Source organism: Pseudochaenichthys georgianus, chromosome 12 (genome assembly GCF_902827115.2).
Source record: "Pseudochaenichthys georgianus chromosome 12, fPseGeo1.2, whole genome shotgun sequence".
In the NCBI taxonomy this organism is placed as follows: Eukaryota; Metazoa; Chordata; class Actinopteri; order Perciformes; family Channichthyidae; genus Pseudochaenichthys; species Pseudochaenichthys georgianus.
Genome location: NC_047514.1, coordinates 28014299 through 28029163, shown reverse-complemented (window position 1 = coordinate 28029163; position 14865 = coordinate 28014299). Strand labels below are relative to the sequence as shown.

The following is a 14865-nucleotide window of genomic DNA, read 5'->3' as shown; positions in this document are numbered from 1 at the left end:
TGGGGTGGATGTGTTGAATGGAGTAATCCAAGTCTCAGTGAGAGCAAGGAAATCCAGGGTCTGCAGGGAGGCGTAGCCAGAGATGAAGTCAGCCTTAGGAACAGCTGACTGGCAGTTCCACAGGCCGCCTGAAACTAGATGTTGGATCTCAGTGGAGCACGTGGGATAGACGAGAGCAGGCCGGTTATAGCGATTAGGAGAGCTCCGATCGTGAGCTTTACACCGCAGCACCTCCCGCGGGACTCTGCTGCGGTTCCTCCGTGCAGAGCGCCCGTTTCATAAACCATGCTATGCAGGGGCGGTTCCAGGGGGGGGGCAAACAGAGGCCAGTGCCCCCGTAACACTGACCAGGTAACCCCCTATGGCTCCCTTCCAAAAAAGGTTACAATTTTACGATGTATTGTAATTAAATCAAATCAGAGACCCGGATGTACAGTGGAGATTAAACTGTTCATTACCTTATAAAAGCAAATACTGTTTATGTTTTTTAATGAAATTGTCACTTAAATTTACCAAAACAAAATACCAATTATTGTATTTTATGTTTATTTTACAAAATTACTTTATACTGTCTTTGTCAATTTAACCCGCTTTTATTGTACCCCTCTCATGAAATAACTGGCCCCAGCCTGATGCTATGTATGTGAGTGCATAAAGCTGTGATATGCATATATTTATTTCCTTTCTCTTTGAAAGTTTCAGAGTTTAAAGTAAGGCATGATGCAGAAATGAGTGAAGCAAAAAGGAGGAAACTTACAGACTTCTTTAAAAGGTATGCAAGACATCACTGCTACTTAGCGTGTCAAAGCCATTTGTATCTTTTATTTATTCACCATAAGTTCCTTTGTTAATTATCCTACATTTATTTTAAGGACTTTAAGGAGAATGCCAGTGTGCCGATGCACACGTCCCTTCTAAAGCTTAAGAATGCAGTGAACCATTGCTGTGAGCAGTGCAGAGTGTCAGAGGGGTTTCTCAGAAATGAATGCAGTTGTAACATCAATGCGCTCACAACTTAAAACTCAAAATGTCTCTGCTCTAATGTTCATTCAAATAGTTGGACCTCCTGTTACCTCTTGGGACCCCACAAAATATGTGAGGAAGTGGGTATACCAGAAGGTCTGCAGACCATTTAGCCTGTAGACAAAGATGCACGACTGCACAGACTTCCCCCTATCAGCCCATCTGGGATTTGATGAAGTAGCTGGTCGTACATACAGTAATGTTGTTGAACTGCTTATATTGATGTGGACTTTCATTCCTCAATCAATTCAGATAATATGTTTCTGTACTCACATAGTTGTTTTTTAATGTTCTTGAGTAAGTGTGCAGATAAATGTTGACTTAAAATGGAAATTTGAAGGTCTGTAATTTGTGAAAAATGTTTGTGTATATATTAATAATTTCAAATGTAAATTCATTCCAGTTAAATAATACTAATAAAAAGACGGTCTATTTGACATACTTTCTATGTTTACTTTCTCGATTGGTGGCATGAAATAGTGCATCTAATACAGGAGCAGTTGCTTTAGGATTGGGCATCATAAATATATGAAAAAAACACAGCCCCCCCACATATCAAATCTCAACTTAACCCCTGGCTACAAGTGTTCAAGTTAGACAACTAGCGTCTGGGTTAGTGTTCATGACTTCATGTTTAAAGTCATCTTAATGGTTAATCTCAATACACACACATTTCCCGTGCTTTCCAATAGTTTTATTCCACTGTTTAATAACCTGTTCAATACAAACATGCCACTTGTAAAAATGAAATAACATTTCTGTGAACTGATATTTGTTTAGTGAGTTTATTAGAGGATGTTCCCATTTTTTGGGGATGTTCCCTTTGATTGTAAAATGTCAATGAAGATGTCAGACTTAGTATATTTGTTAATAATTACATACAACACATGGAATTGTTGTGTGTGTGTGTGTTCCAAGTGAATCTGCGGCCCCCTGGTGGCCAGTACATCAATGATGTGGCCCCCACCACCATCAAAGTTGCCCATCCCTGCTAAATAATAAAAACAGGTATACAACATTGTGCCTGCAGCGCCCTCTGCTGGTCAGGTTGAACACTGCAGAGGACAGAGGAGAGCAGGTCCCCATAGAGACAGAGAGACAGAGAGACAGGCAGCCAAAAGGACCCGTATGCTCTCGGAAACCATGACAGCCTCAATGTGAAGCAGCCGGCTTTGGGACATTAACATTTCCCTCGAAATCAGACTTCCGGATGGTTGCCAATCAGATTTTTCATTATTGGATTACCGACCAACAGTGTGTGCAGGGAGGAGTCCTGTGTTTCACCGCGAGCCGAGCTAAAACCAAGCCAGCATGTCGGCGATTTAACAGCAAACACAAAGCGAGCCAATGCACTATTAAAGGTGAGTCTCTGTTGTGTGTTCCAGCTTTCATTTCCCGAGTGTGTGCGCAGTTTAGCAAGCTACCACGGCTAATACCAGGCTCTGAATGGTGCTAGCTTCAGGTCATTCATTGGTCAGCACAGATTGCAGCCTCGACTACCTGGAAAATGCATTATCAGTCACAATTGTGTATATTTTATTATTTTTGTATTGGTAATAAGCATAACGCAGCTGTAATGTGTGTCTAATAGTGCTGCTTTGCTTCCATTCCAACCCTACACACCATCAGCTGATCATCAGCTGTGCAGATAAAAGGCGTTTTGTCTTGAATGAATACATAAATGGTCATTGTACAACATCATGTTGATTGGCAGCCCAGACAGTAGCAGCAGAGTAAATCAGGTGGATCTATGTGTAGTGTTTCATAAAAAACATGATGATCAGAGCAGGTGCTGCCGGGGGCTGCAGGCCCTGCTTGTTGTTCTTCATATCATATCGATGATGTCATGCGATGGGCTGATACTGGGGGTAACAATGTCTTATATTCAGAAATGTTTCTTTAATGTTGGGAAAATAGCACCAGTTTGTAAATATTGTGTGATTTGGTAGACTACCTGGTGCAGGGTATGGCCTGTTCCTTTAACATTCAGCATCACAGCCAACACTAGAACAAATACATCCGAAAATATATCAAATATATATCCAACAAACAGTACCTTCTGCATGCAAGAGCACAATAGTATCATTAATAATCAGTTTTAAGGTTGTATGATATTACATTTTGGAAAGACTTTGATTATTAGATGTGCAACATAACACTAACACATAACATTAGTATTGATGGTAACACTATCACTAACTTGAAACGTGATTATAAAGTGTTAATATACTAATACAATACAACAATGCTATAAAAGAAATGCCCTTTTCATGAAGCTGTTTCTGTTTTGAACTCGAATTGAATGCTTTTTTGAGTGCCTGAAATGTGTAACACAAATAAATGCAAGTCACTAGCTTACATTTATTTTAAATGTATTTAATAGTGTTTATTATTTGTTTATATGATTTTATTAAACTAATTAACATTTACATTCCATTTATGTATATCATTTGAATAAAATGAATCTATTTATTTATTCTTTATTAATCATTATTATATTAATTATCATAATTTTATTGTTTATAGTATTGTTTTGTACATTCTTATTGTTTTTATTCTTATTACTATCTTAATTATTTTACTATGATTATTTTATTATTATCGTTATTATTATTATTGTTATTATTATTACTACTATTATAATAATAATAATAATTGTTATCTTTATTATTATAATTATTCTAAATCTTACTACTATTATTATAATGTTTTTTTTTAATCATTACTATTATAATTATTACTTGTATTATTACCCTTATGTAACTCCTTTTTCATGTGTCTTTGAATAAGTCAACAATAAGGCTTGTGTGTGTGTGTGGTGTGTGTGTGTGTGTGTGTGTGTGTGTGTGTGTGTGTGTGTGTGTGTGTGTGTGTGTGTGTGTGTGTGTGTGTGTGTGTGTGTGTGTGTGTGTGTGTGTGTGTGTGTGTTAGGATGGATGTGGAGGGCAGCTCTGGCAGGGACAGCAGCTGGAGGCGGGCAGCAGCAGCAGCAGCGCAGGATGTGGGAGGACGAGGAAGCATGGAGGCTCAGGTGGTTCCGCTGGAGCTCTACGACTCTGCCAGAGCCAAAATAGAAGCAAATCTCCGCTGGCTGTTTGCCAAAGCTTACGGTAAAGGTAAGGCTCAGTGCTCAGCTCTGACCCACGCGGGGCTGGAACATCTATTGTCCTTTAACACGGCGCTCTTTGGTGTAGCAAGGAGTTGTTCCCGTGTGTGTTCTCATTCATATCAGCAGCTGAGCAGTGGTGTTCCACATGCTGCGTGTTTCACAGTCCAACACACTGGACCTGTGACTTATGATGCTCAATGAAGATCATGTTCAAAACAGTTGCATCAGTTCCTTTCCTGGCATGCTTTCTTGAGAGCAACAAAACCAACGCATCATTTTAACCCAGGGCCATGATAACATCAGTGTTTTGAACACATCACTGTCAACAGGCCGGTGAGGCCACCGCACGTGTTTTATAAGCTCGTATCAACCAGGGGCCTGTACTGCGAAGCTGGTTCAACCTAACCTGGATATGTTTGAGTTAGCCGGTTGGCCTAATCCAAAACATACGCGCTCTCGCTAAACTGTACTACGACGCTGGTTATCAAGTGGATCGCTCAAGCCAGCCGTGTCCTATCTAGTTAGGTGCGCGTTCACATGAAAGGGGTGGTATCTGGAGCATTCGACCAATCACAAACATGGAGAAGCGCACTGACAGCGCAGCGTCATACTTCCTGAATGAAAAGTGAACTTTAATACTAGTCAAATATGAAGAAGTTAAACTTTAAACATGCATGACTTAAACACTTGATCAGGATCAAAGCCACAGAGCTGCACCTGCAAGGTGAACACAGCTGGAACAGAACACGTGTTTGAATGCGTACATTAACAGCTTTATGATATCACTGCCCCGTCTAAAACACGATCTGACTTTAATTACATTTGTCTCGAGTGTTTCGTCAACTTATGTGTTGCTTAAAATAATACTTCTGCATACAGTATGTGACACTGTGAGTGTTGCACGGCCAGATACGGCTCAGCTGACTCAGATAAGGAGATATATGATACATTATGAAGTGATATGCCGCGGACTGTACTTAATGTACTCTGATCCGGTTACTGATGTTGTGGCCGATATTTAAGTAAGCTTTCTTAACGCTAATGTTATAATAGTCAGATTGCTCTGAAGATGGAGGTGATATTCTATTCATGTTCACGTTCACACAGTCGGTGATTTTTGCCGGCCGTCTTTCCTGCGACGGCAGTTTTTCTGTATTTCCTTTCTCCTGTGATATGACTTGATCGCTTTAAACTCCGCACACTGAGCTCTGATTGGTCAGCAGGCGGTGCTTTCACTGAGTTGAGCTCTTAGCCTGCAACCTAACCTGGTCCCGACCAGGTTAGCTGCTTAGCATATATTACCATGGAGATCTAGCTTGCTAAAAAGAGAACCAGCTTCGGATGACCGGAAAGCCGGAGTTTTCCCTGAATTTAGCCGCTAAGCGAAAATCCTGCTTCGCAGTATACCCCCCTGGTATCAACAAGAGGCAAACGCCGTACAATAAGTAGCCATGCATTCAGAAATGAAGGCTTACACGTTTCACTTTAGCTTTTTGCTTTTATTGGAAGTTCAAAATAGTAAAGGGTGTGATATGCATCCCCTCGCCGCTCAGAAGCATTGCAGTTCTACTTGGAGCGGAAACGACTCATGAGCTGAGAGAACATAAACAACCATTCTGATCCACATCGATCCTCTACGCTAAACAGGACAAACATGACGTTGCAATATGTTCTCCGATATGGGAACTTGCTGCTTTTGCTTGTTGCTGGTGAAGTGCATGTGGTGAAGTGCATGTGGTGAAGTGCTCTTTCTCCTCAGGCGAGGTGCGCCCACCTCCGTAATAAAGCACTCGATGATATACATGGCAGTCTGCTTGCATGAGGCAGTGAGATGAACCGTGACTATGCATACATGCATTGGAAGTAGAGTTGTTATTGTTCAGGATCAGAGTGTAGTCACCAGCTGTCTGTTGACCGTGTCCTCACGCTGCTGGTAGCTCTCAGGTTTGGATATTTCTTGCCTTACTCAGTTGTTTCATATTCTTGTGAATGTCTTTGTGGATTTCGATTGGCAAGACAAGACATCACGTAGGACCTGAAGAAAGTAGGATGGACATTGGACAGTGCTTCTACACGTCCCTCCAGTAACCCTGTCTTCAGGTGAACTGTGCTCTGGAACCAAAGTCACAACAGTAATGAGAACAAGATGTTTTCACTTGTAATAAGTTACAGAAGATCTGTCAATACAACAAATGAAACGTTGCTTGGTAACATGTCTTGAGATATGATGGATATTTAGATAAATGACATCTTGTAATCAGCTGGGGAACTTCTTTTGACTATATTACCAGGATGTGTTTTCTGAAACCAAGCGCCAAGGTGACCCTCTTTTACCATAGCAGTTTAAAAACCTTGTGACGTGTCAAATACAAACTTGTTTTATCTGAGATCCAACTGAAATAAGATGTTTTCAGAGTCTTTGACTTCAAAGGACACTAAATCAGAATGCCTGTATTGGTCCCACAGAGGGACATTCACACGTTACAGCTAGGGAGGATGCATGGTCTAAGAACAACACCCACACCTCAGTGTTCCTTCTTCTCTTCTGATGTCCTCCATGTAGCGTGAAGACATTCTGACTGGACATTTGACTAATATACTGTTGTTGCAGCGGTTACTGAGAAGCCTTTAGCTTCGCTTTGTGGTCTGGTTATTTGACTATAATAACCATTGTTCCTGAGTCAAAGTCAGCAGCGTAGCAACAGAGCAGAGCGTCATGCTATCGAGTGAAGCTCACATCATCAGCAGAGTCCTTTATACACGGGCCACTGACCTCGCTCTGCTCACACACTCCAAATGACCGCTCTACGTGTCCCAGTGCATGTCTGGAGAAGACTCTGAATGTGGGCTTTGTGACTGTCCCTGTCATTCTATTAGGAGTTCACAGTGAGGCCTTGGAAGTCATTCAGGTAAGAAGTATCCTTCTTCCTCAAATCCAGTGCATGAGCCTGCGGTAGCAAGCTGTCTCCTGTTTAGCAGTGGATGACTCGGTGCATGAGAGGGACCTGACGCCGACAGGGCAAAGCCTGCAATGTGAAGTCATCTTATGCAGAGGTGGAGAAGTACAGGTCTTGTACTTGAGTAAAAGTAGAAGTACTCAGATATTGTACTTGAGTAAAAGTAGAAGTACTCAGATCTTGTACTTGAGTAAAAGTAGAAGTACTCAGATCTTGTACTTGAGTAAAAGTAGAAGTACTCAGGTCTTGTACTTGAGTAAAAGTAGAAGTACTCAGATCTTGTACTTGAGTAAAAGTAGAAGTACTCAGGTCTTGTACTTGAGTAAAAAGTAGAAGTACTCAGATATTGTACTTGAGTAAAAGTAGAAGTACTCAGATCTTGTACTTGAGTAAAAGTAGAAGTACTCCAGGTCTTGTACTTGAGGTAAAAGTAGAAGAGTACTCAGATCTTGTACTTGAGTAAATGTAGAAGTACTCAGATCTTGTACTTGAGTAAAAGTAGAAGTACTCAGATCTTGTACTTGAGTAAAAGTAGAAAGTACCAGAGTGTAGGAATACTCTGTTACAGTAAAAGTCCTGCATTCAAATGTTCCTCAAGTGAAAGTAGAAAAGTATTATCATGAAAATATAGTGAAAGTAGCGACAGTTAAAAGTAGTCGTTGTGCAGATTGGTCCATTTCAGAATAATATATATGATATGTTTTATAATGATCTTGATCATGAAAGTGTTCTCAAAGCTGGTGAAGGTGCAGCTAGTCTGAAGTACTTTGTAGACTGCAGGGTAGCTGGTGAAGGTGCAGCTAGTCTGAAGTACTTTGTAGACTGCAGGGTAGCTGGTGGATTTACTCAGGTGGAACTAAAGTCTGATTCAACACTTGGTTAGATTTCACTCATTCATCCACATCTGTGAAGTAACTAAAGGGATTACATACATGTAGTGGGAGAAGGAGAACGTACACCAGATACCTCTGAACTGTAGTGGAGTAGAAGTACACCATGTACCTCTGAACTGTAGTGGAGTAGAAGTACTCCATGTACCTCTGAACTGTAGTGGAGTAGAAGTACACCATGTACCTCTGAACTGTAGTGGAGTAGAAGTACTCCATGTACCTCTGAACTGTAGTGGAGGAGAAGACCAGTAACCTCTGCACTGTAGATGGATGAGTACACCATGTCCTCTGAACTGTAGTGGAGTAGAAGTACACCATGTACCTCTGAACTGTAGTGGAGTAGAAGTACACCATGTACCTCTGAACTGTAGTGGAGTAGAAGTACACCATGTACCTCTGAACTGTAGAGGAGTAGAAGTACACCATGTACCTCTGAACTGTAGTGGAGTAGAAGTACACCATGTACCTCTGAACTGTAGTGGAGTAGAAGTACTCCATGTACCTCTGAACTGTAATGGAGTAGAAGTACACCATGTACCTCTGAACTGTAGTGGAGTAGAAGTCCTCCATGTACCTCTGACTGTAGTGGAGTAGAAGTACTCCATGTACCTCTGAACTGTAGTGGAGTAGAAGTACACCATGTACCTCTGAACTGTAGTGGAGTAGAAGTACACCATGTACCTCTGAACTGTAGTGTGAGTAGAAGTACACCATGTACCTCTGAACTGTAGTGGAGTAGAAGTACACCATGTACCTCTGAACTGTAGTGGAGTAGAAGTACACCATGTACCTCTGAAACTGTAGTGGAGTAGAAGTACACATGTACCTCTGAACTGTAGATGGAGTAGAAGTACACCATGTACCTCTGGACTGTAGTGGAGTAGAAGTACACCATGTACCTTCCTGCAACTGTAATGTGGAGTTAGAAGTACACCATGTACCTCTGAACTGTAGTGGAGGTAGAAGTACCACCATGTACCTCTGAACTGTAGTGGAGTAGATAGAAGAAACCATGTACCTCTTGAACTGTAGTGGAGTAGGAGTACACCATGTCCTCTGAACTGTACGTGGAGTAGAAGTACACCATGTACCTCTGAATGTTAGGGAGAGAATTACCACCATTTGTACCTCTGGACTGTAGGTAGTAGAAAGAAGTACAACCATGTACCCTCTGAAACTGTAGTGGTAGTAGAAGTACACCAGTTACTCTGAAACTGTTAGTGGAGTAGAAGTACCCACCATTTACATTTGAACTGTCGTGGAGTAGAATTACACCACAATGTACCTCTGAACTGTAGTGGAGTAGAAGTACACATGTACCTCTGAACTGTAAGTGGAGTATAGAAGTACACCATTGTACCTCTGAACTGTAGTGGAGTAAGAAGTACACCATGTAACCTCTGAACTGTAGTGGAGTAGGAATTACACCATGTACCTCTGAACTGTAGTGGAGTAGAAGTACACCATGTACCTCTGAACTGTAGTGGAGTAGAAGTAACACCATGTACCTCTGAACTGTAGTGGAGTAGAAGTACACCATGTACCTCTGAACTGTAGTGGAGTAGAAGTACACCATGTACCTCTGAACTGTAGTGGAGTAGAAGTATCACCATGTACCTCTGAACTGTAGTGGAGTAGAAGTACCACCATGAACCTCTGAACTGTAGTGGAGTAGAAGTACACCATGTACCTCTGACTGTAGTGGAGTAGAATTACACCATGTACCTCTGAAACTGTAGTGGAGTAGAAGTACACCATGTACCTCTGAACTGTAGTGGAGTAGAAGTACACCATGTACCTCTGAACTGTAGAGAGTAGAAGTACACCATGTACCTCTGAACTGTAGTGGAGTAGAAGTACACCATGTACCTCTGAACTGTAGAGAGTAGAAGTACACCATGTACCTCTGAAACTGTAGGGAGTAGAAGTACACCATGTACCTCTGAACTGTAGTGGAGTAGAAGTACACCATGTACCTCTGAACTGTAGTGGAGTAGAAGTACACCATGTACCTCTGAACTGTAGTGGAGTAGAAGTACAAAGTAGCTTCAAAATGTTGCTTAAGTACAGTAAGAATAATAATACATTGATTTTGGGGGGCGCCTTTCAAAACACCCAAGGACACCTTACATGGGTTTACAGATTTACATTACATTTACAATTATACCTTACAAATTAAAACAGTCGATTTAGTGAAGTATCAGCGGGGGTAGACAAGACAAACAACAGGAAATGGACGACAAAAGGACACAAAAGGACACAAAAGGACACAAAAGGACACAGGGTACAATTTATAATGAGAATGCCAGTTTGAACAGGTGGGTTTTGAGTTGGGTTTTGAATGGTGGTCGGACTGTCGGATATGTCGTGGCAGGGAGTTCCAGAGTCTGGGAGCCGAGCAGCTGAAAGCTCGAGCACCCATGGTTTTGAGGCGAGAGTTTGGGATGGTGAGAAGTCTACGGAGGAAGAGCGGAGGGTGGCGGGAGGGGGTGTACTGCTGAAGGAGGTTGGTGATGTAAGATGGGGGCAAGGTTGTGGAGAGCTTTATATGTAAGTAGAAGATTTTTGTAGTCAATACGGTAGCATACAGGAAGCCAGTGTAGCTGAGTGAGAATGGGGGTGATGTGGTCGGATGAGTTGGTGCGGGTGATGATCCGGGCAGCAGAGTTCTGGATATTTACAGTCTATTGAGGAGCTTGATGGGAAGGCCAGTCAGAAGTGCATTGCAGTAATCATCCGGATGTGACAAATGAGTTGACCAGGATTTCAGTGCTGGGTTGGGACAGAGATGAGCGGAGTCTGGAGATGTTCCGAAGATGGAAGAAGGCTGGTGATGTTTTTAATGTGTGGTGCGAATGAGAGGGAGCCGTCCAGAATGACACTAGTACTTGAGTAAATGTACTTAGTTACTTCCCATCTCTGATCTTATAAGAAAGAATTGCATTAAAGAACAAAGTTAAGAATGTTATCCTGTGAATACACAACCAGAGTCTCGTCTTGCAACGTGATGACTTTCATCTTTTATAAAAAGCGACAGGCGGAGCCAGTGTTGCACCGTCAGCATGTTGATATCACATTCATCTGCTAACAAGTGGAGGATCGGGTGCTTGGAGCCGGTGGCAGTATCATGCGCTCCGTCCTGCTGGGTAACCTCTGTGAGTCCGAAGCAGCCATTTCAAACTCAGTCACACAATAACACAAACAAACGGATGTCACTGGATGAGTCTTGAGAGCTGTGTTCTGCTAGGTGGAATCATTGCAGTCTGGTGACTTTAAAGCAGGGGTTCTCAAAGTGTTGATGAGTGAGGGCCAATTTAGGGGTACCCAATAGTGGATTGAGGGCCGCCGAAGAAAAGACGGAACACACAAAATAAGGCAAAACAAAAAACGCGGGAGAGACGAACCAAGGAGACAAAGGAGACCGGGACGAGACAGGAAGAGGAAGCAAACAGGAAGGGGGGAGCAAAAGGGCCGGGCAAACAAACACACACACAACACACACACACACACACACACACACACACACACACACACACACACACACACACACACACACACACACACACACACACACACACACACACCCACACACACACACACACACACAACACACACACACACACACACACACACACACACACACACACACAGAGAGTATTGTGCTGGAGTGAGTGATATGCTGTGGATTTCCTGTGTTATCAGCAGGGCCCTGATTCAGAACCAATTCCGGCTACTCAAGCACCACAGGATAGCTTGCAGAGCAAGACAAATACAGAGAGACAGAGAGGGGGGAGGGAGAGAAAGACTTTTAAATAGAAGCTTACCAAAGACCAGTAATAACACAGTATTCATCATCATCATTGTTATAATTATTGTTGTTGTATTGTAACACAATCGGCTATTATTGCCTTCATCAACATACCTCTTCCTACTTGATGGGATGTATGGTGCTGTCTTCTGTTGGCTAGTATTCCTCTGATGTCCGGTTCCATCTCCGTTGCTGCTATACGAAGGACAGCATGTAGATGGGCATCCGGCAGCCTGGATCTCCGCTTGGATTTGTTGATGGCCATGGTGGAGAAGGTTTTCTCACAAATGTATGTGCTTCCGAACAGAGAGGCCATTCTGATGGCATGTTGGCGAAGTGCAGGGTACGCAGATGGGGAAAGTCCTTTGTAGAACTCGATGAGATTCTTGTCTCGATATGCTGCTCTGGCCTCAGAGCTCTCCTGCAGGTCGATGAGCTCGAACTGCATTTCTGCAGGCTCTTCTTCGGGTGCACATGTGAAGGGATCTTGGAATAGGTTGAATGACTTCTCGTGGTCACTGAAGTCCGAGAAGCGGTGGTGGAATTCCTCTTGGAGTTTTTCCATGAGGTTGTGGTTCTTGTCTGAACACAGGTGATGTAAAACGTCACATTCACCTGCGAGCACCTTGCAGGCGGGAAATGGGTTAGATCCCCCTCTCTGAGCTGTCCCTGCAGTAGTTGAAGTTTTCGCTGGAAAGCTTTGACGCTGTCAAACAATGTGGAAATGAGCTTCCCCTGGCCCTGCAGCTTCACATTGAGATCGCTGAGAAAGGTGTTCAGGTCAACAAGGAACGCTAGGTCACAAAGCCATTCAGTGTCACTTAGCTGTGGAAGATCTTGTCCTTTTGATTGCATGAACTCAGCGATTTCTTTCCTCAAATAAAAAAACCGCTTCAGTGTGGCACCTCTGCTCAGCCACCTGACAGCAGTGAAGAATATGACGTCACCAAATTCAGCCTCTGATTGCACCAAAAAAGTTTTGAATTGACGGTGATTCAGACCTCTGGACTTTAGGAAATTCACTGTCTTGACAACAATGTCCATGACATTTCAAGCGTATGAGCAGCAAGGGCTTCTTGGTGAATTATGCAGTGATATTTGATTAGCTTCTCACCTCCGTTATTGGCCACTTTGTCGCTGAGCAAAGAGACAGCACCCGCCTTTCTCCCGACCATGGCTGGCGCTCCATCTGTTGTGACACCGACCATGGATGTCAGCTCCACATTGTATGCATCGAGACTACGACACACAGCATCACAAATGTCGATTCCCCTTGTTCTGTCTTTGATACTCTCCATGCTTAGCAGTTCCTCGCCTATTTCAAAGTCCTCCGTGACCGTTCCAATGAAAATCAGCAGTTGTGCAGCATCAGAAATGTCTGTACTCTCATCCAGTGCTATAGAAAAGGACCCCTTGCCTAGGCCTTCCACACGTAGTCCCAATTGCTCTTTGAGATCATTTGCCAGATCTTCGATTCGTCGTGTCACCGTGTCATTCGATAAACTTATGTCACGGAACTTTGACTTTTGTTCAGGGCATACAATGTCCGCCACTTTCAAAATGCAGTCTCGCACGAATTCTCCATCACTGAACGGCTTGCTCCGCCTGGCCATTTCGTGAGCTACCACATAGCTAGCATGTGTTACAGCTTCACCGGATTTTGCAAGATTTGTGAAAACTGACTGCTGGGCAGTTACACCTCTTTGAAGTTGTTCAAGTTTAGTTCTGCGCTCCTTGCCCATGAACTTGTCATACATTTTATGATTGGTATCATAATGGCGTTTGATGTTATACTCCTTGAGCATTGCATTCACCTGCTTGCAGATGAGGCATATCACTTTATCCGACCCCTGGGGTGAAACGAAGTAAGCGTTGCTCCATTTCTCCTGGAACTTCCTTTTCTCCTCACTGACACCACGTCTTTTACGCGACGGCCCTGGCTCCTCCATCTCGCTTACACAACGAAAACTTCCAACAACTTTTGTTGCGAAGGACTGATGGTTTGGGCCACGGGCTGTTCACGTGAACACTTTGCCGCCTCTCGTGCATCCAATCAGGGAGTGAGTTTGGGGATGCTCGCGCTGGGGGTAGTCAGTGGAAATAACAGTGTGCCTGAGTGTGGACGTTGGGAGAGACAGCTTGTTGTTTTATTGTATAACTGGACTTTTGTGTGCGTTCATATACTTAACCACATACTCAAACACACACACGCAAACACAAATAACCACAATCACACACACGCCTTTTTACATACCTATATATACAAACAAACACACATACATTTTGTGTACATATCTTGGCATTCACCTCTTATTTACAATAAACATCATTTGGAGAATACATCTTCTCTGGCATTTTAATCAGATGCACCACAACAGCTTCTCATATAATTTCTTACCAGTCAACTAGTGACTCATCCAAAACAACTTTCGACTTTTGATCTAGCAAAAATGACAGTGTAGCATTTCCCTCCGAATAATGGTCGTAGGCTTTACTTTCATTTCAAACCTTTATTTAACCAGATTGGTCCCATTGAGATCATAGATCTCTTTTTCAAGGGAGACCTGCAGAGACCTGCACTTTACTGATCATCAGATCAATCAGAATTTATTTGTAACTCCAGACCCAACGTAAGAGCTTGTGGCCTCTTCGGGGGGTGCTAAACATTAAAACATACAGTCCGTTGTTCTCTTTCTCTGCCGTTACATAGAAGACACTACTTTATCCGTCAAGTTGTCTCCAATGCCACCACAACTTCCTGTCAAACATGTTATCTCGCCTTCAAAATAAAAGCATGCAAACGAAACAGGAAGTTAACCTATATTACTAGATACGAACCATGGAGGATTAAAATATCACATTAACTATTGCGGGCCGCCAGAAACTTTTCCGAGGGCCGCCATTGGCCCGCGGGCCGCACTTTGAGAACCCCTGCTTTAAAGAGAGAATGGGTTTAGTTCTGCTAGGTGGAATCAATGGAGTCTGGTGACTTTAAAGAGAGAATGGGTTTAGTTCCTCGTCGGAAAGTAATGTCTGACACCAAGTTAAAGCGGTGCAAATGTTCTAGCACACAATTAA

General features: G+C 42.9%; 1 protein-coding gene across 1 annotated transcript in view; it reads left to right on the top strand.

The window, feature by feature from the left end:
* The first annotated feature begins 2096 nt into the window (after positions 1-2096).
* camsap1a (calmodulin regulated spectrin-associated protein 1a) overlaps positions 2097-14865 on the top strand; it is a 47052-nt gene continuing 34283 nt past the window's right edge. The window contains 2 exon segments of the mRNA XM_034096362.2: positions 2097-2384; positions 3955-4139. Of these exon segments, the coding sequence (XP_033952253.1) occupies positions 3956-4139 (184 nt within the window). The 5' untranslated portion in view covers positions 2097-2384; position 3955.